The sequence below is a fragment of the Symphalangus syndactylus genome, chromosome 21, assembly GCF_028878055.3.
Source record: "Symphalangus syndactylus isolate Jambi chromosome 21, NHGRI_mSymSyn1-v2.1_pri, whole genome shotgun sequence".
Taxonomy (NCBI): domain Eukaryota; kingdom Metazoa; phylum Chordata; class Mammalia; order Primates; family Hylobatidae; genus Symphalangus; species Symphalangus syndactylus.
The window spans coordinates 35,108,091-35,134,508 of NC_072443.2; the positions used below are offsets into that span (position 1 = coordinate 35,108,091).

The 26,418-nt window shown below is 41.8% G+C and overlaps 1 protein-coding gene across 6 annotated transcripts in view; it reads left to right on the forward strand.

Annotated features, from left to right (window-relative positions):
• NECTIN3 (nectin cell adhesion molecule 3) overlaps positions 1-10,218 on the forward strand; it is a 129,806-nt gene extending 119,588 nt beyond the window's left edge. The window contains exons 9-12 of one of the 6 annotated variants that reach the window (XR_008653480.2): positions 813-986; positions 1,821-1,996; positions 2,100-2,118; positions 4,120-9,035. Coding sequence is in view for 3 of the 6 variants with exons in the window: in XM_063630649.1 (XP_063486719.1) it covers positions 813-986; positions 10,050-10,097 (222 nt within the window). In the remaining 3 variants the exon portion in view is untranslated. Of the gene's footprint in view, positions 1-812; positions 9,036-10,049 lie in introns of those variants that run through there. The other 5 variants (XR_010118631.1, XR_008653479.2, XM_063630649.1 and 2 more) reach the window with 5 other exon arrangements.
• The last annotated feature ends 16,200 nt before the right edge of the window (positions 10,219-26,418 follow it).

Genomic DNA, 26,418 nt, shown 5'->3' on the forward strand with positions numbered 1-26,418 from the left:
AAGGTCAAGACAAGAGGATATTTTTGGCAGAATTTCTTTTCAGTTTTATCAGGCATATGTTCAAATGCCAGTTCATTTTGCTGTGTCCTTTCCCCAGTTCCCCAGAACTAAGTCGAGGTTTCTTTTGTTGGGTTGGCTTAATTCTCTGTATGTCTCATATGTTCATTTCAAGCTTGAGCCTTGCTTGAGAGACTCCTGAGGTTTATAACCCCGTTCTTCTCCAGTTTACCTTAACTGATAGCAACTCCAAATTTTAAAATGTGAAACTGATCCTAGTCCCCATTAGTCACAATTTTGTATTTAGGAGCTACTACTATTCTTTTTTTTTTTTTTTTTTGAGACGGAGTCTCGCTCTGTCGCCCAGGCTGGAGTGCAGTGGCGCAATCTCGGCTCACTGCAAGCTCCACCTCCCGGGTTCACGCCATTCTCCTGCCTCAGCCTCTCCGAGCAGCTGGGACTACAGGCGTCCGCCACCACGCCCGGCTAATTTTTTTTTTGTATTTTTTAGTAGAGACAGGGTTTCACCGTGGTCTTGATCTCCTGACCTCGTGATCCGCCCACCTCGGCCTCCCAAAGTGCTGGGATTACAAGCGTGAGCCACCGCGCCCGGCCTACTATTCTTATTCAGGGTATTGTAAGCAACAAATGACTGGAAAATATAAGTTGTTGAACTTTACCTTGCCATTCAATAGTTTTTGGCGTAATGAATCAGGGACACTAAACTAGTGAATTCTATTCTTTGCCTGTTTTTACCAGTGCTAGAAAAATGCAAACAGCTGCTCTGCTAATGTAAGCAATGTTTGAATTTTTAGAATGGACTAAATAGCAGGAGTTTTGACTGTGAAGATGAGAATCCAGTTGGGGAAGATGGCATTCAGCAGATGTACCCCCTTTACAATCAGATGTGCTACCAAGACTGGAGCCCTGGCAAACATCATCAAAATAACGACCCTAAGAGAGTCTACATCGACCCACGAGAACATTATGTGTGATTTTTCTCTTTTTCCATTGGGTGTTCTAACAAATGTTTATTCTTAGACTGGGGAAAGAAACTAAGGCCAATAGTTATTTTACTGTCTCTCATATAAGAACAGTCCCACTCTAAGGGTATTGGAAGTCTTAATCAATGATGTAAAGCCAATAGCAAATTTCTTTTCTTCATTAAGGGTTTCTTAACCACCAGCTGTGTTTGTGAACTTGACTATAGCTTTGTGTGTTTCTGTGATGATGGTGTTCAACTGCTAACATTTGGCCTACAATGGCATTTTCATTTAACAGTGTGGCATCTGCCTGTGATAACTGCAGTGATTCTCCAGAAAGAAAGGCCCCAGCTGGTACTATTAACCTCATTGGGTCTCAGGCATGCTAGCCTGTTCATCTGTAATTCACACGGGCATAAAAATGAGTTCAGAATCTATTTCACTAATTATTTAGCTGGGATTTGGATTTCCCTGACATACTTAATACAATTACAATACCTGTGTACAAACAGAGGCCTGAGGAAAGAGGCAAATTTGCTCTTTATCCAAACAGCAACAAAAGGCAGTTGAAACCTTCAAGCCTGTTGGTTGCTTTTAAACCTTCGTGTTATTATGATATATATTCCTTGTTGAACACTGAAGTCCTGAGGGATACATATCTCTTGCTGTTTTCTGCCTACTTTTGACTGGCTGTATGTAACAAAGGCTCTTCTTTTGCTCTGTCACTGTTCCTACAGTCCTATTCTTTACTAGCTAGATTAGCCTATTTTGCACCTATTAAATTCTAAAAACCTTGTTTAAATGGTGTACAGCCTTTAACCTTGTTCCTCTTTTCTCTAGTATTGTACATAACAGGCTCAGCTTTCACTTCTGAAATTTCTTTCAAACTAATCCCAGCCACACAGTCTTCACCTCCCCTTCTGCATTCTTCAGACTACTTATCATCCATGTTTTATCTACCTCAGAAAACCCTGCTGGAAAGTCACCATGAAATAACTTCTGCTCTTAAAAGCCAGGTGAAAATTTAGAAAACTTAAAAGAAAAGGCACTTCAATATGGCATGTATGTTAAACTGACATGTTTTTTATCCCTTCTCCGCTATTTTACCTGGTCACCAAGAGTCAAGAGATGCTAAAAGGTAAATAATATAATGACTTATCTACTAGGGTATCCCGCAACACTTTAGTGTCTGTAAATGTGTCTTGAGTTTTCTTATCTCCCTTTGCCAGCTTTCCATCCCTGAGATTGAGAGTAGTAATTACAGTGAGGTAATTACAGAGCAGAGGTGGAGGGAATGTAGTTTCACATGAATGTCCATCGCTTCCCTCACATCTTAAGGAAAGCATCTTACTTGGTATTCTGGAAGGTTAGAGGTGTGTCAGAGGAATAGAAAATACTACAGAGTGTTTAGGAAAGAGTGACATAAGCAATAAAATACATAAAGTATATTTCCAACCTGACTTCAAGGGTAGAGGAGAATGTTAGCATAGATTTCTAATAAGATGCCAAAGATACGTTATGATTTATGTCGTGCTGGCTGTAGTTCTTCTTTGTGTGTTTGTTTCTTCTTTCTAGTTGCCATGCTTTATCAAATTATTTAGGTAGTTCTATAGCAGTAATATATTCTCCCCCATTTACGCAAGTGACCAGCAACTCTGGGAGACAGGATGCTTAGATTTCAACTCAATGCTTTAGCTAGATAATTAGCAGTTTTAAAGTCTGTAGCTGTAAGGATCAAAGGGTGAATTTCAAGGATGCCCATTGCTACTGTGCTACCTCAGAGTAGGAGTATACTGCCCTTTGTAGCAAAGAAAATATTCAACTTTATTATTTGGAAGGCCAACGCTGAGTTAGTATAACTGAAAGTGTAGGAATCCTGGCATTTGTTTTCCAATAGGAGGGTGGCTGTGATCAGAGCTCTGCTTGACAGGGGAGTGTTTCATAAACACTGGATGTTATGGAGGCAATAAGGGGGTACATCAGCTCCTTTAGAAAGTTTTAAAAATGTCAGTGTCTTACATGTTGGGGATGGTTTCCAGGGTCCTGCTGGGAAGTAAATTGTTGAATTAGTTCACAAAAGCATACTATAGACCCAGGGGAGTAGCTGTCTTCATTTGCACCAGAGAAAGGGATCTGGAAACACTGGTTCTCAGGAGCCCCGTGGCCTGTCTTCAGCACCCTCCGTACCTTGAGGAACCCACTGTCTACCTTTTAAAATTCTCAGTGTAGTTATGGAAAAGAAATTTCAGGATGTAGTCTCACCTCTCCTGCAGCCAGTGAGTTCAATATCTTCTTTGCCTTTGTGTCAGCTATGATACTTCTTTAACAAACTGGTAGATGTTATAGCTCTTGGCCCTTTACACAGGTCATATAAGCTCTATAATAGCTTATCCTGGTGCCTTCCATCTGTTCTCTCTAAAAACTGGGCTAAATAGAAAGCAGCTTTAAAAGGGTTTGATCAACCAGCCCTCTCTACCAAAAATTGCCATCCAAAAGTAGCCTGTTGATCTCTAAATTTGGAGCCTAGACTACTTGACGATGCCATTTAAATTTGGAAGTTAGGTTCTTAAAGGTCAGCGATTGAGGTTTAGGGAATAATCCATAGCTGATATTAGATACTCTTTCCATAACTTGTTTAGTAAAACACTCTGAAACAGAAATAAATCCCCAGAGTGCTAATCTACTTATGGTTGCAGCTCTGCATTTATGGGTGGGGTGTGCATGCTTACCTTAAACGCACAGCCTTTATTGCCTATTTTGTAGGCAGCCCAAGCTCCAGGAGTATGCATTGTTGCTACAGTAGCAGATCACCGTGTTCTTTGCACACCACATGCAATGGTACAAGAAATCCATGCTCTTTGGGGCATGTAATATAAAATTCTTACCTGGGCTAGGCTTCTGTGTAACATGTGCATAATAGATACTTAAGAAATGTGCTGAAAACTACAATGAACTGGTTTCCCCATCACCTTCCTATGGGCTTGTTTACTTAAAGGGGCAAGATAGTTTCTTCATCCTGCTATTGCAAATGATTTCCTAAGACCTCTTTCACAGTAGTCTAAAATTCACTATTTGTTTTTCCATTTTTCATTCTTTTCCTGCACTATGCTGGTTTTCCGGTGCTATTCTTTATATACAGTAGAGCCTTCCTTTAAGCCTCATTCCCTGGAGTTTGGAAGATAGACCATTTACCAAGAATCAAAACAGGTACTCCCAGCTTCACCTCTTTCTAGCCATTCAAACAGGCAAGTCACTTAACCTGTCTGGGGTATCATTTGCAACCTCTCAGAATTGTGGTGAGAGTTAAAGAAGATGATAATGGATGGGAAATTGGAGAATTGTAATTTTCCTTCAAACTGACAAATGCCTATGACTGTTACTGTTGCATATTGAACCTAAACATCTAGGGCCCTTGCCAGCATTTAGAGTACTGTAGTTTCCCTAGGGATTACCAAGTGGCAAAATGAAAAATTCAGTTTGATCTTATTCACGTATAGTCAAGTGCAAGTTAGAGAAGTTCCTTTTACTGTAACAAATAATTGTCATGTGAAAAGCTTTTTGTCTGAATCTTAGCTGCTTAGGCTTTAGCTAGAATTGAAAATGCATGTTACTATTACCAGTATTTGCTCCTATTTTAAAAATTACTACTAATAACAAGTAACATCATTGAGTACATAGTATGGATTGGGTTCTAGGGCAAGTACCTTACATGAATCATCTCAAGGAATAGAACCAGACTCCTGTTTTGCCCTCTTCCCAGGAGCTCCTGTGGGACAGACAGGCTCATACTCCACTGCTGTACAATCATAGGGCATGCTGAGCATCAGTTGGCTGTTACTTCTTTCAAATCTGCTTTTGGGGAGTGGGGAATATAGTTTTTAAATTATTTTTAAAGCAGAGATATAAGAGAGTATATGGAATAAAACCATAAGAAATGTTTATTAAGACAAAAGCAAGTACATATGCTCATTTTTTTTACTTTACTATGGGTAATCCAAATGCTCAGACTCTCATATTCATTAGATTACCCATAGCTATAAAAACAACCAACCAAATAATTATAACCACTCCATCTCAGTTGGCTCAATTTTAGTGGGCACAAACTTCTCTCTAACATCTCTCCCTCAACTTAGTTGTTCGATATGCTCATTGCTGTGTTTGTTTCACCTTTATTGAACTCCCAGGAGTGGCAACACTCCTATACTGAACAACTGGAAAGAAGCCAAAAAGACAGAAGGACAGAAAAGCATCAAATAGAAATGTCACAGTCCCCACCCGTGGCTCAGCTCTGTGGTTCTCTTCTTCCTGTGTTTGGCTGACAAGGACCATCCTTCATTTTGAAGGCATTTGCAGACCTTATAGCAGGACCAGGGACTTTCATCCCCGTTAAACTAGAAGCTGCTATTTGCAAGCTTATTTCAACTGTAGACTATGACTGGATTAATATTGTTATATCTATAAAAGTATTGGGTTTCCTCCACTAGAGAAAATTATAACCTGGCCTTTGCCAGTTTGGGCACTCACAATTATTAGGTTGTTTTGGTAGCCTTCAGTAGATAGAAATGTGTGAGGGCTATAGGGCTGCCAACCTCACCAGGTGGTACTTTACACTGAAATCAGGTCTTAGACCAAGTGCCGCGTCATGTGTGTTTATGAGCAAGCAGGCACCAGAACAGTCATGCAACCTGTCCTGTAAGCTTGAAAAAGTCCCAATTCTGTCCTTCTGTGCAACCCAGCATTATCCTACCTAGAAGAGTTATTAGAAGTGAATCCAGCAATATTCTAGCAGATTCAGTCAGCCGAGTCAATTCTTAGTTTCACTTCTAAAAGAATAAGTTAGAAATCCCAAGCTGCTGGGCTTGTCAGATTCTTATACACTGCTCGTGGAAGGTCTAGGGTGCCCTACAATATTTGGGCCAATCCACATATCTTTAACACCATTAATATGAATCACTGGAAATATTTACTTATTAACAAAGTCTCTTGTGCTAAGCTACACATAAAGCTTTTGTGGTAGTGTCTGAAGTGCCTAGAGTTTTTTTCAAATGCTAACAGCCCTGAAGTTGTATTCCCAATTAGGATATGTCAGACGTTAAGCAGGCACCCCTAGAGTAACTATTATGACTGATTAACATATGCCAAAATAATTTTTAAAAATTATATCAAGTATAACAGAACTTGTTAAAGATTTCACAGGTTATTATACCCTCACACTAGGGTGGGGTGGAGCTCTTTACCGCTCTAAACTCAACAACGTGCTTCGCAGAGGTGAACTGGCATTTATCCTTAGTGACAGCCTGTTCATTCTTAGGGGCTGTGTGTGTGTGTGTGTGTGTGTGTGTGTGTGTAAGAGAGAAAGAAATGTCTACTTAAAATTTGCAGCTCAAAAAAACATTTTGCAGTTCACATGTACAAGAGAATCCCACCCCTGCAAACTTCTCTCAATACTTGAAACATTAGATTACTTCTATGTTTTTTTCTATTATCGAGTTTGTTATTCTTCTCTACTCAAGTTTTAATTTGACTGTAGAAGTTTGAAGCAGAGTAGACTAAAGATAAAAGGGAACATAAACAATTCAGAAGAACATAAAAAATTTTGTCATATGTTTTCAATTGGGACAATGACATATAAGTTCCCTCTGGGTCTCAAGGAGATAGGAACTACCATTGACAAAATATTCTCCATTCCATTAGTTATGAATAAATCCATCTCATTAATCCTTCCTCCAGAATATTCTAGTCAGTGTTTGGGGGCTGAGGTTATGATATATATTAAACAAGATGCCTCCCTACATCAAAAAGTACTAGTTAACGTTCTGTATCTTAAAGCTGTGAGGTTTAGGATTAACTTCCATAATTTCAGAGGAATAGATGTTTTGAATATTAATGCCATATATATTTACTGAAAACAACATTTTCATGAGTTGAAAATGGGCAGGGTACTGTCCTCTAAATGCTCCCATTCTGTAGCTGTGTTTACAGCTGCCACTAGCACATGATTTATAGAAGAGGCATATCAGCTGGACCCAAGGAGATACACTCATGGACTTAAGATGATTAGATTATAAATGCCATCTCACACAATCTTTAATAAACAAAACCTAGGTGAGCTATATCATTCTTTTGCTGCATCGAAAGATGGGAAACCAAACAGTTGTCCTCTTGTGGTTTTTCTCAGCAATACAATTTATAAAGTTCCTATAATCAGGTGCCCTATGACCCAGCAGGATCCTTGGTACCATGACCTAAATTGGTTGTATTTATTATCATGGTATGGAATTTGACTGTGAAAGTTGATTAGAGACCTTGAGGGAAAGCCTCCCTGGAGATCCAGAACATCAGATGTGCTATTCTGGCTTAGAACTGTGGCCTATCCTACTACAGATGTGTCTGTCAGCCATGAAGAGATGTTTTATATGTCTCTTCCAGAAGTTAATTTTCCCTAATAACTCACAGTGGATCTATGAATACCAGAGTTGTACATGATTTTCCAAGTGAATGGGTGCCATTGTTTTGGTTTTAAATACCCTTTCCAGTAATGACTGGTATTTTTTAAAAACCTACCCTAGCATGTTGATCAGGCTAAATTAAGTTCCTCTCTCAAGCCTTATTTATGGCTCAGTGCCCATTATATTTTAACTAGAGGTAACAGCAGTTTGTCCTAAATGCATTAGTTTGCACTTGTCCAGGTTGTAGCTCTTTTATGCCTCTGCTTTTTCCCACATGGTCTTATGAGAACGTATTACATATATTCCCTTCAGCTGAGCATTTCAATACCCAGACAAGTGTTTGTCATTTTAGGCCTCATTGCATACTTGAAATTCCAAGTCCTTTTTAAAAGAAATGTTAAGTAGCTAGTGTTGCTACTAGATCCCTGGATTATTCCACTTGTCCATCCCTAAAAGTTCCTGTTTATTCTCTACCTTCTGTTTCTATTTCTAAGCCAATGGTTTAAAACATAACATCTGCTCCAGCCTGTTCACTATCCATGTGGTTTTAAACTCTTAACTTCTTTACTTCTTAGCTTCATCCCTGTAAGTAAGTGCTCTCTACCTCACAGGGGTTTTATGAAGGGGAAAAAATAAGATGTTTAAGGGTTGTTTGAAGAGAGAGATCCTTCTTTTAAAGTGATTTTATCAAAGCCCCTTGGGTTAGAAATGAGAAACTCTATAGCTGTTTTTTTTTCCTATTCTCATTTTGCTATTTTTATTTCTGAAAAGTGATCTGTCTGAAAAGAGCCTTATATCTGGTTTTAACTTCTCCTCGTTGACCCTTTCACCCTTTTGTTTCTCTACCTTATCCATCCTCTGAACTTTTTATTTATGGAGCCCAAACTAATTTTCCCACAACAAATCCCACATACTTTCACTCCTATCATTAAACAAATTAATGTCCTCCACAAAGAAACATCTGGCTTTTCCTACAAGAAGTCAGAAGCTAATGAGGTCTCACTCTGGCCCTGGCAAGATCTCACAGTGTGCCTTGGTTCTCCCTGTGTAAAATGAGGTAATCCGGCTAGTCCCCAGCGCCCAGGTGTTGTGAGTCCTAATAAATGGTGAAGAGCATTTTGCAAATGTTCTGTACTATATAAATGCATAGTGCCTAATATGGAGTCTTCACGCAAAAATGCGCTCTAGCTCAATTCAGAGTACTAATTCACCCATTGTTTTCAAAAGAAATGTTTTACTAACTTTTTTTTTTCTTTTTAAAATTAGTTTCTAGTCATTTGAACTGTTTTTATTTTGGTGTATAGAAGTGATCAATAGTATATATTCTTGCTTGTCAGATAATACCCAAGTTGTATTGTTAAATGTTAAAACAGTGGGGTTACATAACAGTGTAGTTGCATAGGGAGGAAGATTCTAGCTCAAAAGTTGCAAAATACAGAAACAAAGATTAGCTTTGAATTGGAGATTGTACTATAAATAGTAGATGTTAATGTGGTGGTTTCTAGATATATACTTTATTTTTAAGTTACAAGAAATTGTCTTTTATTTTTGCAGTTTTGAACTATATGATTCTTTACATGTTTTAAATAAAGTTTTTATCAACTAAGATTTTTCATTTACATTATTATCAATAAATTAAAATACATGTAAAAATTAACCTAATTACATGACTATAAAATTTAAATTTAAGATTTAAAGAACATCTTTTATGGCAACTAAGTTTCTATACTTTAGTCCTTTTTAAAAAGATTTAAAAAATAATAGTAGAAATGCTTTTATGCTTCAAGGGGTATTGGAAATTTTTTTTAATATGATGTTACTTATTATTGTAATTACTTACAATTGCTTAATACCTTTTTAGTGAAGCTACATTTATTCCACTTAAATAATTATTGCTTATTCCTGATTAATCCTTAGGAGTTAAAATGTCTTTTCTTTTATAAAATTATATTAGTGCTTAATGATCATTAAATGTTCTCATTTACTGGTCCCCCTCCCCCACTCCAACCCCCAAAAAAGAAAAGTTGGCATCAATAATAAATTCCTGAACTTTGATTTGGGGATGCTTTACTGGTCTTAGAAATCCCAGAGTCTAGGGACTGCTTTTTTAAAAATAACTTTTTAGATACTATAGAATTCATCTTTTTAAAGTGTTAAATTCAGTGGTTTTGGTATATTCACAGAGTTGTACAACCATCACCACAATCAATTTTAAAATATTTTCATCACTCCAGAAGGAAACCCATGCACATTAGCAGTCATCCACCTCTCCTTTAAGTCCCTGGCAACCACCAATCTCCTTTCCATCTCTGTGGATTTGCCTATTCTTGACATGTTATATAAATGGGATCAGATACTATATAGTTCTTTGTGACTGGCATCTTTTACTTAACATAATATTTCTAAAGTTCATCCATGTTGTAGTATGTATCATTTCTTTATATTGCTGAAGAATATTCCATTGTATGGATATATATCACATTTTATCTACTCATCACTTGGACTTTTGGGTCATTCACTTTTTGGAAATAATTATGAATTATGAATAATGCTACTATGAACATTTGTGTACCAGTTTTGGGGTGAACACATATTTTATTTCTCTTGCATCTATACCTAGGTATCTAATTGCTGGATCATATGGCAACTCTGTGGTTTAACTTTTTGAGGAACTGCCAAACTGTTTTCCAAAGCTGCTGCACCATTTTATATTTCCACCAACTGTGAATGGGGGCTCTACTTTCTTCACATTCTCACCATGTGTTATTATCTCTTTTATTATTATTATAGCCATTCTAATAAGTGGAAAGTGGTATTGCATTGTGTTTTTTATTTGAATTTTCCTGATGGCTAGTGATGTTTGTTTTCTACAACCCGTTAAGAAGATAAAGCCATTCTTAGCTTATAAATATAAACTGTATGAAAACAGGCTGTAGGCTGGATTTGGCCCATGGCTAACCAACCTCTGACCTACAGGATAGAATTAGTAGACAAACACACTAAAATAGGTGTCATAAATACACTCTATATGTTAAAAAATGTAGAAGAAAGCATGAACCTGTTAAAGATAGATATGGAAGATTAAAAATAATGTACAAGGTAGAGTGCTGATAAATCGACTTGCTGGGTTTAAAAACAAAAACAAAAAAACAAACAAAAACCTTGAGTTGCGTCATTTGCTGATTTCCATGGTGTACCTGATATCACCAGGGCCAATTTTAAGCTACCAGCATGACACCACTGAACCTGAAGCTGAGAAGGGATGTGCACTATCAGCACTTGCAAGCTGGTCCCAGCTGACTCTAGCACATTATTGGTGTAACCACTTCTGACTGCATGACATATAGTAATCACTAAATATAGCTAACATCTTCAAAGCTGTCATTGGTCTTCTCCATTCCTACAAGCATCCAGTGGGAGGGAGAATATTTACCTCTTCTCATTGTATTATGAAACTCCCAGATAGCCTTTTGCTTTTTCTCAGCCTTCATTACTCTGGAATCATAACTACATTTCCACAAGGTAAAATAAGTATATAAACGTGCATCCTCCCAAAAGTGTTTAAAAAACAAAAAACCACACTGGAATAAAGGCAAAGCAACAGAAGTTAACATGTTCTGATCCATCCAGAAAACTTCCTGGAACATGTATTTTGGTGTTGTGCCAAACCCCTGTTGACTGTAATGGAGATGGCACCACATTCAAGAGGCTGAAGAAGAGGCTTGGAGCCAGCAAACAAGACAAGGGGTTTCACTGGGGCTTACCTACCGGGGAGAGAGTGGCAGGCTGGGCAGAAGAACTGCAACCACTTGCAAAAAGTGTTTATATAACATTCTCACTTAGTCCCCTTTACCTAACGACCTTCATCTGTCAACTTCATTCAACCCAAACTTAGGGCCTCAATCCCCTCTATGGCTGGTGTTCCACAGGATGGGTTAGGGGCTCAGATGTTCCTCATAGACAAGGAACGAATCTCCAGCTTGCACTCTTAGATTCTCTAGCTTGGAAAACGCATTCAGTTACATATGCCATACAGGGTCATTCTCAGGGTACACTAAGTTATTGCTTTCATGTGCATTTACCCTGCAGTTGGGTGTTGAATAGATGGGAAATGGCCATGCAAACAAGAGAACAGACATTCCATACATATGGATGGTTTGTGCAAGAGTTCAACAGTAAGGGTCAAAAGTTGGAGATTTGTCTGAGCAGTTAGATATGCAATATGCAGTCAGACATTTTGCCTGTGAGTTTCTTTTTTCCAGAGGTTCCAGGAAAAGCCTCAACTTTAGACTTCTGTTTCTACCAAAACATCAATATGCATGGAAAAAATTGTTCTACACCTTCTGAAATTGCTGTAAGAAAACTCTTGAGATTAGAGGGTGAATTATCCAAAAAATAAACAGTTTTTATCTCATATTTTAAATAACTCTTTGAAGTCAGGCAAGGTGGCTCACACCTGTAATCCCAGCAATTTAGGAGGCCAAGACAGGAGGATCACTTGAGCCCAGAAGTTCAAGGTGTGCCTGGGCAATATAGTGAGACCCCACCTTTAAAAAAAAAAAAAAGAAAAATTAGCCAGGTATGGGGGCATGTACCTGTAGTCCCAGCTACTCGGAAGGATCACTTGAGCCCAGGAGGTCAAGGCTGCAGTGAGCTGTGATTTCTCCACTGCCTCCCAGCCTGGGTGACAGAGTGAGACTCTGTCTCTAAAAAATTAAAATTAAATAGCCCTTTGAAATTCTGGTCTAATATGTTTCTAAATGGAGATTCATGTTCTGTATTTAAGGATAACCAGTCCTTTTTATCCACAATCTCTTGGGGCTCCCACAACCTTTTCTAAATACTTCCCTTCCTACTGGTGTTAAAGCCAAAAGTTCAGTGAAGGATTGATGCTTTCACCTATATTTGTCCATTCAAATTAAAGCAAAGATAGAAGCAGCTTTGCTGGGCAGCAGTATTACCTTATCTTGTTCAGTGTAGAAGAGGTAGAACTATTTATTGTCAAGAGATATGCTGATCATTTAATCAGAACTCAATTACTGATTTCCCAAATTTGTAAATTCCCAAGTAGGAATATGCAGGGCAAAGGGACTTGAACAATTTGTGACTTTATCTGCAAACTATCCTGTTCTTCTCTTGGCTAAAGAAAAAGCAGTCTTTTCTAAAATGCAAAGGACATTCTAGCACAGATGTGCCCTGCTGTGAATCAGCCAGATGTCCTGGATTTCCTGGCATAGTCCTGCTTTCCAAAGTCAGCCTTGTTATCCCTCTAAATACTGGAGCATGTCAGAGTGATTGTCACCATGCTGAGTTCAACACCCAAGGTCTGTGCCCTACACCCTAACCCAAAGAATCACTATTTTTGATTTAGTGTAATATGAAGGCATGGCCTGTGGCATTGGTGTGTTTTCAGGCAATCTTATTTTCTCCTGCAGTTGGTTTACAGAAACATCCACCGCCCTCCCATTCTTCTGGCCACAGAGGATTCCACTCCCTATAGCTGCTGGATGCAGTATTCCCAGGTGTGAAATATGCTGCCTTCAGGACCTGAAGAGGCCTCCCACACCTGGAACTTGCTTTTTTATGCTGGAAGGTGCAAGAGGCAATGATTTATTTTTCACTTTAGAGGAAATATTCTAGCTATCTCTGGTCACTGGATTTCTGAATATTTTACTGACATTTCAGGCTCTGGAATATTTGTCTCCCACCCCCAGAGTACATGTGTCATGCCAATTCTAAGCCCATCCCACTATCGATATGGTGGATCAATGAAGTATTCCCTGGGATGTTCAATGATACCAGGTTTCTCTTGACTACATTATGAAACAGGCAGTAGAGTTGATACAGTCCTGAGTCAAAATTGTGAAGGTATATTGTCACCCATTCCACATAGATGTGAACTCTTTTTGATCCTCTTTTTTGATCAGAATAGAAAATAACACTTGCTGTATCCACGGCCACATATGCCACATACGCCTTATTAATCTGCTCTAGTAAAGGTACCATATTTAGCACAATGGCTATAATTGGGCATATTACTTTGAGTTCGTGGGAGTCTACTGTCATCCTCCAGGGTCCATCTAGTTTCTTCAAGGACTGGACTGGTGAATTTGACGGAAATATAATAAAAACCATCATCCTTCAAAGCCTTAGGTGTAGCACAATTTCTGCCATCTCTCCTGGGAGGCAATATTATTATATATCTACTATTTGACTCAGCAGGGAGGCAGTTTTAGGGACTTCCATTTTGACTTCCTCATTATGTTAACTCTTAATCACAGGCCAAGGACCTATGTGGATATTGTGCCAACTATCAGGTGTGTCTATACCTTTGACTGGGGAAGTGACCATCAAGTGGGTCTTCAGGGCTGCATTGATTACCAGCTTCCTGTATGTGCTCATTCTAATGAAGGGAGGGTGTAATGACACTTAGGGACTCCAACTATCAATGTCAGCTTGGGCCCAAGAGTCCTTGAAATGTTTGGCGTCCGCAGTGTACAGCTGCCTAAATAAATAGCCATATGTTTCTTTGGACAAGAACGGGAAATTCTTGTCATGAATACTTGCTGTGGTTCTGCAAGGTCCTTCCTCGTGGAGACCTGTGGTCATTCAGTAAATTATAGGTCTGAAAACTGTCTCAAGTTCAGAAATGGCAAAACCTTTTGACTTTTTATTTATCAGCTTCCAGCTTCCTTATTTAATATCCCTCAATTTCTTCTGATGATACAAAATGACAAATTCTGTTACCTGTCTACCTTTGTAATCCTTGAGAGGCCATGTTCTGTTAATTCAGTGGTTCTCAAACTAGCTTGCATTGGAATAACCTGAAGAGCTTGTTAAACCACAGATTGCTGGGTCCTAGCCCCAGAGTTTCTGATTCCATAGGCCTGGGGAGGATCCTGAGAATTTGCATTTCTAAGTAGTTCCCAGGTGGTGGTGATGCTGCTGGTCCTGGAACCACTGTAATCATCATAACTGCACGTGAGGCCCCTTTTGCTGCCACTCCAACCTTACCACTCATTAGGATAATTGTATCCACCTGCCTTGCTTCAGGCAGTTACACATCATTACCTGGCCTCTTATATTGGGGTCCTATCATCACTGCTGTTATCCATTTGAGGTCCTTTCCTCACTGCTTAACATTTTAGTGAGGCTGAACCCCCTCACCTGTGTATTCCTCATGGCCTTAGTAAATGGTGTTTCCTCTGTGCCTTTCTGTGAAACATAGTCCTTTGGAGGGTATTTGGGCCTCACATAAATATATAATACTTCCAGTCTAATATATCCACTTCCCTGAGCCATTTAAGCCATTCTTCCATCTGCCAGGGAAATTCTGGCACTCCATCTTTGCTTAGTATGGACCATTGCCTTTTCCATGCTGCTAGGAGCCATCCTAGTAGCAAGGTGACACCATTTCCTGGGGGCCTTGCCAAGGTGTAAATCCTGTGTCTCTGGAGAGTGTTCCCAAATCAATAAACTTTCCCTTCTCCAATCTTATGTTCCAGCTCCTCTTGGTCAAGCAGCCTCAAAATCTAGTCCCACTGGTACTGCCCTGGCATCTGCCAGTATATATTGGCTAGGACTTGCAGTTTCTTTGGAATAGAGTGCCTTTCTTCCCTTATCAGGCTCAGCGTGTCCTGGGCTGATTATGAATTAATCCTACTTATACACCTAGGAGGCAGGAGGAGAGGTGGGGGCGGGGGGCGGATATTGAGAGCAGGGTATGTGCTGTCTTGGAGGAAAGAGACAGCATTGTTTTTAAGCAAGAAGGAAATGCTAGCTTTAAGTAGGGAGGATAGGCCACTTCTCTAGGCTCACAGAATTCAGAGGCATTGTAGAGTGAACAACAGCCCCAGTTTGCCCAGTACTGCCTCAGTTTTAGCACTGAAAGCTAAAGAGCCCCTGTAGTTATCTCCCTTGCCTCCATTCTTCAGCTCTCATCCACTTTATATCTGCAACCATTCTCACCTTACTGTGATTTTCCTGCATTCATTCATCCATCAATTCAATAAATGTGATTAAGTGCCTGCAAAGTTCCTGTCTAGGTACTGAGAATATAGCAAAGAACAAACAAAAATCTCTGCCTCAGGGGGAAGGTGGAGGGAAGAGACTGGAAGGGTGACTCTGTAGGCTCAGACTACGCCACACTGGTTGCAGTCAAGAGATCTTTATTGGAGGAGTCCGAGGGAGAGCCGAAGCAGAAGAAGAAGAAAGAGAGCGAGGGCTCTACAGCCTCCGTCTTTTATGCCTAGGGACGTTACGTGGGGGTCGCTGGTTGGCTGAGGGGCTGGGTCTAGGCTGAGGCGGGAAGGCGTGACCTCTGATTGGCTCCTTTTGGTGGGCCTGTGTTGGGGAGGAAGAAGAACCCGGAACCAGCACCATTAGGGTGCTCTTGTTACCTAACATTCCTCCCTTTTTTGTTTTTTAAGAAGTGGGGAAGTGGGCGTCCTGTTCGTCTGGCTACTTCCTGCTGAACGGGGGCATCGTGGGGAAGGGATATTGGAGGACTGTAGGGGCAGAGCAACAGCAGGAGGCCAAAGAAGACGGCGCTGAAGGTGAACACTTCCCGGGGTGTGAAGTCTAAAATGTCCCTTGTAAGTAGAGGTCATCTATGGACGCGAGCCATCCGTATGGCAGGGAAGGATCTGCTATGAGCCACGTATCTTCTTGGAGGGCCTGGAGGAAATCTAAGAAATTACAGGTTCTGGAGGTGGAGGCCATGGGTACGGGAGTCCTGGTAGTCTTCGGTTGCTAGGAGTTGGTAGTGTCTAATGAGAAGCTGGTTAAAAGTCTGGTTAGATAAGAAGGAGATTCGTTGTTGCATGAACTTTATTAGGCAAGGGAGGAGAATACACAAGGCCGCTATGCCTAAGAGGGGGCCGAGAAACGGCAGGACCTAAGCTAAAAGAGGCGTTTTTAGAGTGTCCCAGGAGAAGGAACGAGAATCTGAGCTGCGTTGTCTGATCTCAGAAGCCTTGTCCTGTATACGCTGGGCAGCATCTCGCACTATCCCTGACTGATTAGTGTAAAAACAACACTCTTCCCCTAAGAAGATGCAGAGTCCTCCTTTCTCAGCAGTGAGGAGGTCTAGGCCTCGGCGGTTTTGGAGAGTCACTGCTGCTAAAGAGTCTATTTGAGATTGTAAAGTAAGAATAGATTTTGTTATTTCCTGTAAACTGTCTGAGAAATCTTTTGAGAGGGTGTAGTAGTAGGCTAATGACATGGACAAGCCGGCTATTCCAGTCCCTGTGGCAGTGGCTATTTCTAATCCTATAAGTAGGGGTATTAGTTGCACAGCTCTTCGCTGACGGACTTGAGCTTTGAGGGGTACTGATAAGGTCTGATTCCCTGGGGCAATGTCAATGTGGGGGCTTAGAAAGACTAAGGTGCAGGTGCCTGTCCAGTTAGTGGGGAGGCAGATATAGGTTGACATTCCACATAAGAATATGCCTTGGCTGGGTAGACAGAACTCGTTATGTATGTTAAAAAGGTGTGTGAGTTTGTTGTTTTCATTCTCCCATACTCCTAGAGTACTTGCAAAGGTGGCTGTAGTGAGCGGCTGGAAAGGGGTGTTGGGAGTAAACTGAGTGGCTCCCTGTGTTTTATTTTCCCATTGGAGGAAAAAACGTTTTGTATCTACTAGGAGCCATTCGAGAAAGCAATTGAAAGGGGATGAGAAGGCACTCACTAGTGGTGGGGGCGCTGCTGCAGGGAGTCCAGGGGTGAATGGTCATGCAGGGAGTATGTCTGCCATTACAGAACCCAGACTGTTTGTTGAGTAGGGAGGAGGTGATGATTTTGGGGGGCCCAGAGAAGCGGACAGGCTGGTTGAATGGAGCTGTTTGGGTGACTTGAAAGCTAGCATGATCGCATTGGGGCTTGAAGTTGTAAGGTGTAATTACACTGATGTGGTGGTAGGTGCCCTAGAGGCAGGCCAGATGACAGGTTGCGTTGTATGCATAAAGGGGCTTGGAAAGTTAAAATAGTATTTGTGGTTACAGGGCCGTGTATGGGCTTTTTATTGTTTGTGTAACAGGTGATGTTGGAAATGTAAGAAAGCAAAAGTTGGGTTGCACGTCCTGCAATGGTATTTTTGGTCATATCAGAGATGGGGAAGTCGGCTAATGACTGCATGTTTAGAAGTTGGAAAGGGTCTTTTCCTTCATAACGAGGGTGGTAGGTCAAGTTGGTGAAGAGCTAGTTTTTTGCGGGAATGGGAGTGGCAACATAGCCAGAGGTTGATAGAGAGATACACAGCCAACAGTCATTTGCCAGGGAAGGATTGGACTGGTTTAACAGAGTGTGAGTTAAGTTGAGAGTCTTGTAGAGGTAATTAGGAGCTAGTGGAAGGGGAGGGGTGGTTGTATGAGGTATCCAAGGAAGTAGGAGGGATATATAGGCAAAAAGCAAATAGGAAGGTAAAGAGGGTGCTCTGGAAAACGAGATCATTTTATCTAGTATGAGTTCTTTCACCTGTGTTTTTTGGAGGAAGCAGTCGTTCCTCAGGATTAGTGGTAGGAGCCTTTTAGTCTGAGATGTTTCTTTCTGAAATAGGAAGTGCAAGTCCGCTAATTGTTCACAGGTGTCTTGGGATTCCTGAGCTGATGATCCCCGACTATGGGAGGGCCAGAGGTGGAGACAGCGCCCCAATACTCCTGCAGAACCAAGAAAGTAGCTCCGGTGTTCAGGAGGAAAATGACGAGACGCCCATCCACTGTAAGAGGCACCCTGGGCTCCTGCGTGGTGATGATGTGTGTCGGGGAAGAGGTCCCAGGGCCCCGTCAGTCATAGGCCACTAACCCCAATGAGATCGGCTTCAGGATGGGGGTCTGGCCCAGCTCCCCCGAGGAAGCTGGGGCAGTCGGTCGCCCAGTGGCCGGATTGTTGGCACTTGGGGCACGGTCTTTTGGGTGGCCTGGGATTAGGACACTCAGGAGCCCAATGACCTTCGTTCCCACATTTAAAGCAGGGTCCAGGGGGTTGGCGGTGAGTGGTGGACATAGAGGCATGGCGTCTGATAGGCTGGGTTGAGGCCTTGAAGGCCTGAGCCAACATCTGGCACTTTTGCCTCCTTGCCTGCTCGTCACGGTTGTGGTAGACTTTGAATGCGGTGGCGAGGATCTCGGTCTGTGGGGTAAAGGGACCTCTGTCTAGCTTTTTTAGTTTGGCCCGAATGGGAAGCTTTGTGTGAAGAAATGGGACATGAGAAGTTGCCTGCCGTTGGGGGCTTCGGGGTCTATGTTGGTGTATTGTTGGAGTGCCTGTGTAAGGCGGGCGAGGAAGGCAGATGGGTTTTCATGTTTTTCCTGAATGATTTTGTGAAGTTTTCCAAAATTGACTGCCTTTTGGGCTGCCTTGCGGAGACCTGTTATTAAACAGGTGGCGAAGTGGTCTCGGGCCAAGACACCGTTCTGGGAGTTATAGTCCCAGCCAGGGTCGTGTTCGGGGACTGCTTGTGCCCCGATGGGTAAGGCTGGGGTTGTTTGGTGAACCTGATCTGCATAAGTACGGGCCTGCTCCTAGACCGGTCTGTGCTTCCTGAGAAGGAGGGGGTTACAGAAATTCTGATGTAAGAGGTGGAGTTAGAAGTGTATGAGCCTAAGCGTTGACAAGACAGTCACAGAGAAGGGAACATGGACAGGAACAATATATTTTGTTCGTGTAACTTCTGTAAGAGGGGCGAGGATGGAAAGGTGTGATGTGGAACGAGAGGTGGGAGGGCTGAGCGGCAGAGGGGAGGGAGCTGGAGGGGTTGTGGAGGAAGGGGAAAGGAGAGAGAGGTTGGGGGAAGTGGTAAAGGGCGGGGCTGCCGCTGGCCGGGCGGCGGCCGGAGGGTGGGGCTGAGGGTGGTGATATGGAGTTAAGATTGGGGGAAGGTGAGGGCAGCGATACGATGTTGAGGGTTATACGGGGCTGTGGGCATAGGGGATCTCTTCCCGTTCTCCTGTTCGTTTACAATATTTAGAGGCCCATAAATGGGTCATTTATTTTGGTTGTTTAAGGGGTTGTGAATTTGATTAAGCGTTTAGGTTTGAGGTCGGCGGCAAGGCCTAGGGTAGCCAGATTGTCTAGAAGGCATTTTAGGGGAGAGTCGGCCAGCAGGGATGCGGAGCCTCCCATAGTGGGAGAAGGGGCAGTGATGGCTAAGAGGGCGTCCCCTAATTAGCCGAACACTGTAGCCAGGTTCAGAGCTTTCGGTTGGTCGTCACCAAGGCGAAGGGACTGAAGGGCCAACAGGATGGCTGAGGGACCGTGAGCCACCTGGTACCAGGATTTTGTATGTAGCCAACAGTATGGCATGGGGCGGAGGCTCAGGCCGGAGGGGCGAGGAGGAGAGGGAGAAAACTCCGTTCCCTGCCGGTCGAGGAGGGGAAGCGAATGATAGGGGCCTACCACTGCCCTAGGGGCATCGGATGAAATGTATTTGTCACGGGAGTGGCTAAGGTCTGGCGATTTGCCTGAGAGGTAGGCCCAGGAGGGGAAAACTTACCGAGATGAGGCCAGTGGTGGGCGAAGAGCGTGACGAACAGGAAAATGGGCGAAGACTGACCGGGGCCTGGTCTGAGCCTGAGAGGGATTGGGGTTCCACCAAAGATGGGGAGTCCCAATCCGAGTCACGGCACCAATGAAAGGATGACTCTGTAGGCTCAGACTCAGACCACGCCACACCAGTTGCAGTCAAGAGATCTTTATTGGAGGAGTCCGAGGGAGAGCCGAAGCAGAAGAAGAAGAAAGAGAGCGAGGGCTCTGCAGCCTCCGTCTTTTATGCCTAGGGACGTTACGGGGGGGTCGCTGGTTGGCTGAGGGGCTGGGTCTAGGCTGAGGCGGGAAGGCATGACCTCTGATTGGCTCCTTTTGGCGGGCCTGTGTTGGGGAGGAAGAAGAACCCGGAACCAGCGCCATTAGGGTGCTCTTGTTACCTAACAGAGACAGTAAACAGTTTTAATAAAAAAACATATATATATGAGTAACCACATGCATATGTCATTCCATGGATTATGGAGTTTTTAAACTCATGGGAGGGTGCTAGTGAGTAATAAGTGCAAAAAACAAGGGAAGGGGAAACAGTTTTAGATGGGGGCCAGGGGTGGGCGGTCAGGACAGGCCTCACTGATGAGTTGATCTTTAAATGAAGACCTGATAGAGGGGGAGGAGTCATGCATCCGAGGGAAGAATTATGAATTATCTAAGCAGAGCAGCAAGTGCAAAAGTCCTGCAGCAGGGCTACGCCCACCATATTTGAAGAATGGCAAGGACTGAGGGGACAAATAACAGAAGATGAGGTCTGGGAAGGAATGGGAGATGGGAGCTGGATTAGGTACTCCTTTGAGGGGCATTGTATGGACTTGGGCTTCTCCTTGAGTGCGAGAGGAGCTATTGGAGGGTTCTTAACAGAGGAGTGATGTAATCTACTTATACTTTAACAGAATCACTCAGGCTGCCCTGTTGAAATTGACCAAAGGTGTAACTGACAGCGTCAGGGAGTCCAGTTAAGAGACCAGTTCAAGCATTTAGCTGAGACTGTGGTAATTTAGATCACAATGGCAGCAGGAAAAGGGAAGAGTTTACTTTGAAGGCATACCCTCCTAACAATCCACGCTCTAATCCTTTCTGCCTCCCAAGGGCTGATTCAGTCTTCCTAAAAATCCACTTTGCTCATGTTGCTTTCCTACTCCAGGACACCAAATAACTCCTTTCTGACAAAATCATGTTCTGTTGTTTTTTCTAGTACTCTTTTTGCAGCTTGGCAGTCTTCCTCTCTACTTGGTCCCCTCCCACTTCCCAGCATGAGCTCTCTATTCCAGTCCATTTATTTTATTCCTCCCTCCCCGACACATACTACCTGCTAATCTAACCTCTGCAAGAAAAGCTCACCCTCTCTTTTTTGCCTAGATCTTTCCATCCTGAAAGCCTATTTCAAATGCCACCTGCTCTATATCTTCTCTAATGTTGAAAGCCAGTGTGAGCACCTTCGTTCTTTGGCTTGGCCCTGTGAACCTGCACCTCACATGCTCACAGTTTGGCTTACATCATTTTGCACTATTTGCTGATTTATTATTTAGTGCTTCCATGAGTTCATAAGCTCACAAAGGCTGGGACTGGATATATACTTTTGCATTCTTTATCCACTCCACACAGATGAGACATGTAATATGTGTTTGGCAAGTGTTTGCTAGAAAGCACAAAATCTAACATATAGTGTTCAAAACTTAGCTTTGTCATGGTGACCTGGCAACCCATTGAATATATTAAAGACACATGGAAAAACATGGTGATGCTAACTGCCACCTACAATTCCTTACCTGTGTTCTGAACTACTTCTCCAAATGAGTATTTCCTGGGATTGTAACACACTTTAATGCCTGCCTTCTAGGACTGTAATGAAGATATCTTATAGATTTCACATACATAATACCTATCTCCGCCAGCACCCTGTATGGCACTCCTCTAGGTGCCAAATAGCTGGCTGCCTTTCTCATTCCTTCCCCATTCTTCCTGCTCTCTCCCACTCTGGCTACCCCTTTTCTGCCTTGTGTGGGTTATTTGCAGGCATCACTTTCAAGGATGAATCTCATCAACACCTGCTGAGCTGCATATTTATACAGGCTCCAGGTTTCCTTACCAGCTGTGGACATTTTTGCAAACTCTACATTACCACCTAACTGAAATGGCTGTTTGGTTCCACTTCTCTTATTAAAGACAGATTAAGGAAATCAGTTCAATACCTTAGCCATTTTAAAGTCATCATTAATCTCATGTTCTTGATTTACTAGCAGGCTTTAAAATAATGTGTCCCTACAAATCCATCTCCTGCTTTTAATCCCCCGTTGCTGGTATTAATGCACACTTCATTTTGGCTGGTCATTTCATTCCTCTTCATCTACTAAACAGTTGCAGTTTTTGTTCAATCTCTCCTGGACCTCTTCTAATATGCCTATTTTTTTTCCTCACACATAAATTTATTTTATCATTTGAAGTATGCAGTTCTTCAGGAGCTCGAATGGTGACAATGAAGTGCAATATTTTGAGTTTCATCTGGGGTGTCCTTGATAGCAGCTTCCTTGTTTTCTCTGAAGACATTCCTGGCTCCCTGCCAATTCAGTCTTCTCAGCCCTAAGTCTTGCCACCTCAGTCTTCTCAGATACCGTAGCTGAGATCTCTCATCCCTCACCCGTTTGCAGGCTCTGGGCCCAATCTCAGGCCTTGGCAGTAGAATGTGTTGAATCAATGTCATAGGTATTGAGGATATCCTCTGCCAGCCTGTAGCTTGACATGGACGCTAGTAACTGGCCTACTGTTTGGATGTCCTGGACCCAAGGGCCTGACCTGAAAACTTGTCTAGATCTTCAGGTTATCCAGTGTCCCCCTTACCCTTGCTGGTCCTTCTCTTGAGCCACAGACAAGGGCTCAGGGTCTGCTTTTGCATGTTGAAACACCCGGACCTAGACTCACATTTGGGCAGACAGTGTATTTAGCTCTCCGTGCCCTATTAGGGTCATATACACCCATCAGGGATCACTCAAGATACTCCTCCCCGCTAAGTGCTGTCTGCTGGAGTAAGAGCTGCCACCTTATCCTTCAGATGGCATGCTGTGTCTTCCTCGATGGACATCTTTCTACCATCTGCTGCTTGACAGGAGGCTGGCTCACCAGATGAGTAGGTCTGACCTGTTTCATTACCAGCAAGCATCTCAGTCTGATATCCACTGCTATATGAGTGTTTGATGATTTCCGCCTACTTCAGCAAACTTCGTAAGCTTTCTTCTCAATAGGAACATCTTCAGCAAAAGGAGCTACTAAACAGTGTTTGTTTCAATTCCTTCCACATCTTCTAAGACTACTTTCTATATTCCAGCATCTTCTTTCTCGGTGCCCAAAGTCCTCCTGCTAGAGCAGGAGTTCTGACTACAGTCTGGCCTTTCCATGGTGATGCCCTGGGCTTGAGAACTGCCCCATCTTCTTCTTTTTTGCAGTTGACGTTCTGATGTGTTGATTCTGCAAAGCACACTCTCAGAGTCTGGTAAGTTTCTCTTGAAACTCTGAGGGTGTGCTTTGCACTGAGAGTATCATAGTTACTACCAAATGGTTCCATTTATGATATTTAAGGGAAGCCCTGTGGGTAGGCCTACTATACATGGTTTGAAGAAAATATGCTATACACTCAATTATACTCTTTCCTCTATGAAAAGGAAATCTCTTTAAAACTAAGAAGCTTTAAACAATAATGAATTGTCCATTTTTCACTCCTTGTAGTAATAAAGAATTTTTAAATTATAATATTCAGTATTGAAAATGGGATAATAAAAACTCTCATACACTGCTTCTAGGAATATAAACTAACACATTTTTCTGAAAAGCCCATACTCTCTGACCCAATAATTTCCCACTTAGCAACCTACCCTAAGGATATAGCAAAACAGTCAAAGATTCATGTATCAAGATGTTTATTAAATTATTATTTAAAATAGCAAATATCGAGAAACAATACAAAAACTCATTAATAGGGAAAAGTTAATATATAATGATACATTTATACTGTGGAACATTATGCAGCCATTGAAATGTTTTCAAATAATATTTTAAAGCATGGGAAATGTTAATAATATTAAGTGAAAACAGTAAAATTCAAAATGCTATATTCCGTGATGTTGGTTATGTCACAGTGGTACAGTGTGTTCATGTGTTTGTGTATGTGTATATTCTATAAATAAGGCTGAAGTCACTACATTAAAATGTTAACAGCACTCCTTTATGGGGTCAGAATAGATTTTTATTTTATTTTTATGTTTCTATGTTTTCTCAGATTTTCTATAATAAACATGTATTACATTTATAACCTCAAAAATAGAATAAAAAACACATAGATAGTTAGACTTTGAATTCAGTGTAAGCATTTTTAGCTACTGGAGCTGTTGAGTCAGGGATCCTCCAACAGTCGATAGGGGAAATAGTCAAGTAAATTAGTAATGTCCATCTCCCAGTGAATTTTCTCATTACATTGCTTGAGGTTATTACGACCTTTCAACTTCTTAGCTTATGTATGTAACTCTTATTTTTTCATGTTAAAGGGAAACTATCAAGGATTCAGTATGACAATCATGGTGTATAAAATTGCCTTTGTTGAGATGAACCCATTGATATGGTTTGGCTGTGTCCCCACACAAATCTCATCTTGAATTATAGATCTCATAATCCCCACATGTCATAAGAGGGATCCAGTGGGAGTAATTGAATCACAGGGGTTGTAACCCCCATGCTGCTGTTCTTGTGATAGTGAGTTCTCATGAGATCTGATGGTTTTGTAAGGGGCTTTTCCTCTTTTTGCTCAGCACTTCTCCTTCTGCCATGATGTGAAGAAGGACGTGTTTGCTTTCCCTTCTGCCATGATTGTAAGTTTCCTGAGGCCTCCTTAGCCATGCAGAAATGTGAGTCAATTAAACCTCTTTCCTTTGTAAATTACCTAGTCTCAGGTATGTCTTTACAGTAGTGTGAGAACAGACTAACACACCCATGCAATAGGAGTGCTAGAATTTAAACTGAACAGCCAGCTTTGACCATCGTGTCCTCATGATTCTTGCTAGAGTTCCAGAGAAAAGTGTACAGAGTAGGCTCACTATATCAGGTCCTCCCTCTCTGGATATGAAAATGTTGGCATAAACTGTGGAGCTTCTCACTAAAGGAAGTGCAGATGGACTCAAGACATACACAGGAAGACGGAAAGTAATTTTGAACTTAAGAACAAAAAGTGTCTTCTGACTATTTTAAAGTTATTTCATTTTCCCTGAAACAAACTTTTTTAAAGTAAAATCCTAGAAAAACTGCCCTGGAGTCTTTTGTGTGAAGAGTAAGAGAGTGGATATTTGGATGGAGGAGTCAGGTCCTCAAGTAAGAAAGGAGGCAAACATCAGATGCCTTCAGGGTTGGGCCCACATGTGGTCTGGTGTTTTGAGCCACAGTGCAACTATAGTGTAAAACACTGCTCCAGGATCCTCCCTTCCTCCCTGTTGCAGCTGACTTGCTCCATTTGGAACACCTTGCAGGCAAGCTTTGAGCTCCTTGCCTCTCTCCCACATTCTAGTTGGGTGCGGCATCCTCTACCCCCAGGACTCCCACACTCACCTCAGCTTGTAGCCCAACATCAGTCCTTTTCCCTTGGCACTGAGTTGCTCAGCTCTGAATTATGCATTCTTTACTATAAAGGCTATATTTTCCTAACCTCAAACCAGAACATGTGGAATAAGTATACTTTTCCTCAATTTGTCTTGGAAAAGTCTTTAAAATATACAAATTAGATCATATTTAGTTATATTTAGTAAAATGCTTCTTCTGAGTAAAAAAAAAAAAAAAAATGCATGAAATCAAGCTGTCCCAGCACATCTGTTTCTTATAGCACTGTACTTACGGCTGACTGTCCTGAGAAAGCCCTGGAGAATCCATGAAGTCTTGCCCAGAATTCCCTCTCAACTCAAGCTGAATTACTCCAACCTAAATTTGGCAGCAGTCTTTCCTCTGATGCCCTTGCTCCTGGATAACTTTGTACATAATTACTTTACCACCTATGGACTAGCAGGCTGGCTGCTTTCAACCATCTCTAACCTTACTCCTAAAGGAGCTTCAGTGTTTTCACTTCTAAGCTTTTAAAACACTCTATATATTTGATGACCATTTTTAAAAATTATATCTGTCTTCTCCTATTTATCAGTGGTAGTTTCATTTTTTTCAAAGGTCAACTAAAGACAGTTTATCTCAAATTACAAATTACTTGCAGAAAATATCTAAATAATCAATTCTAACTATGGAGTAGGCAGAGAGGGAGAAACTTCAGGGGGCTTCCCAGAGCCTTTTGAACCACACTGGGTGGGTAAGTACCCCCTCTTCTTTATAACGTCTCCTTTATCTCTAAGATCTTGATCTTCGAAATATGAACTGTTCTTTCTTGAATTCCAGGAAGATTCAAATATCTCATGGATGTGATGTGACGCAGGATC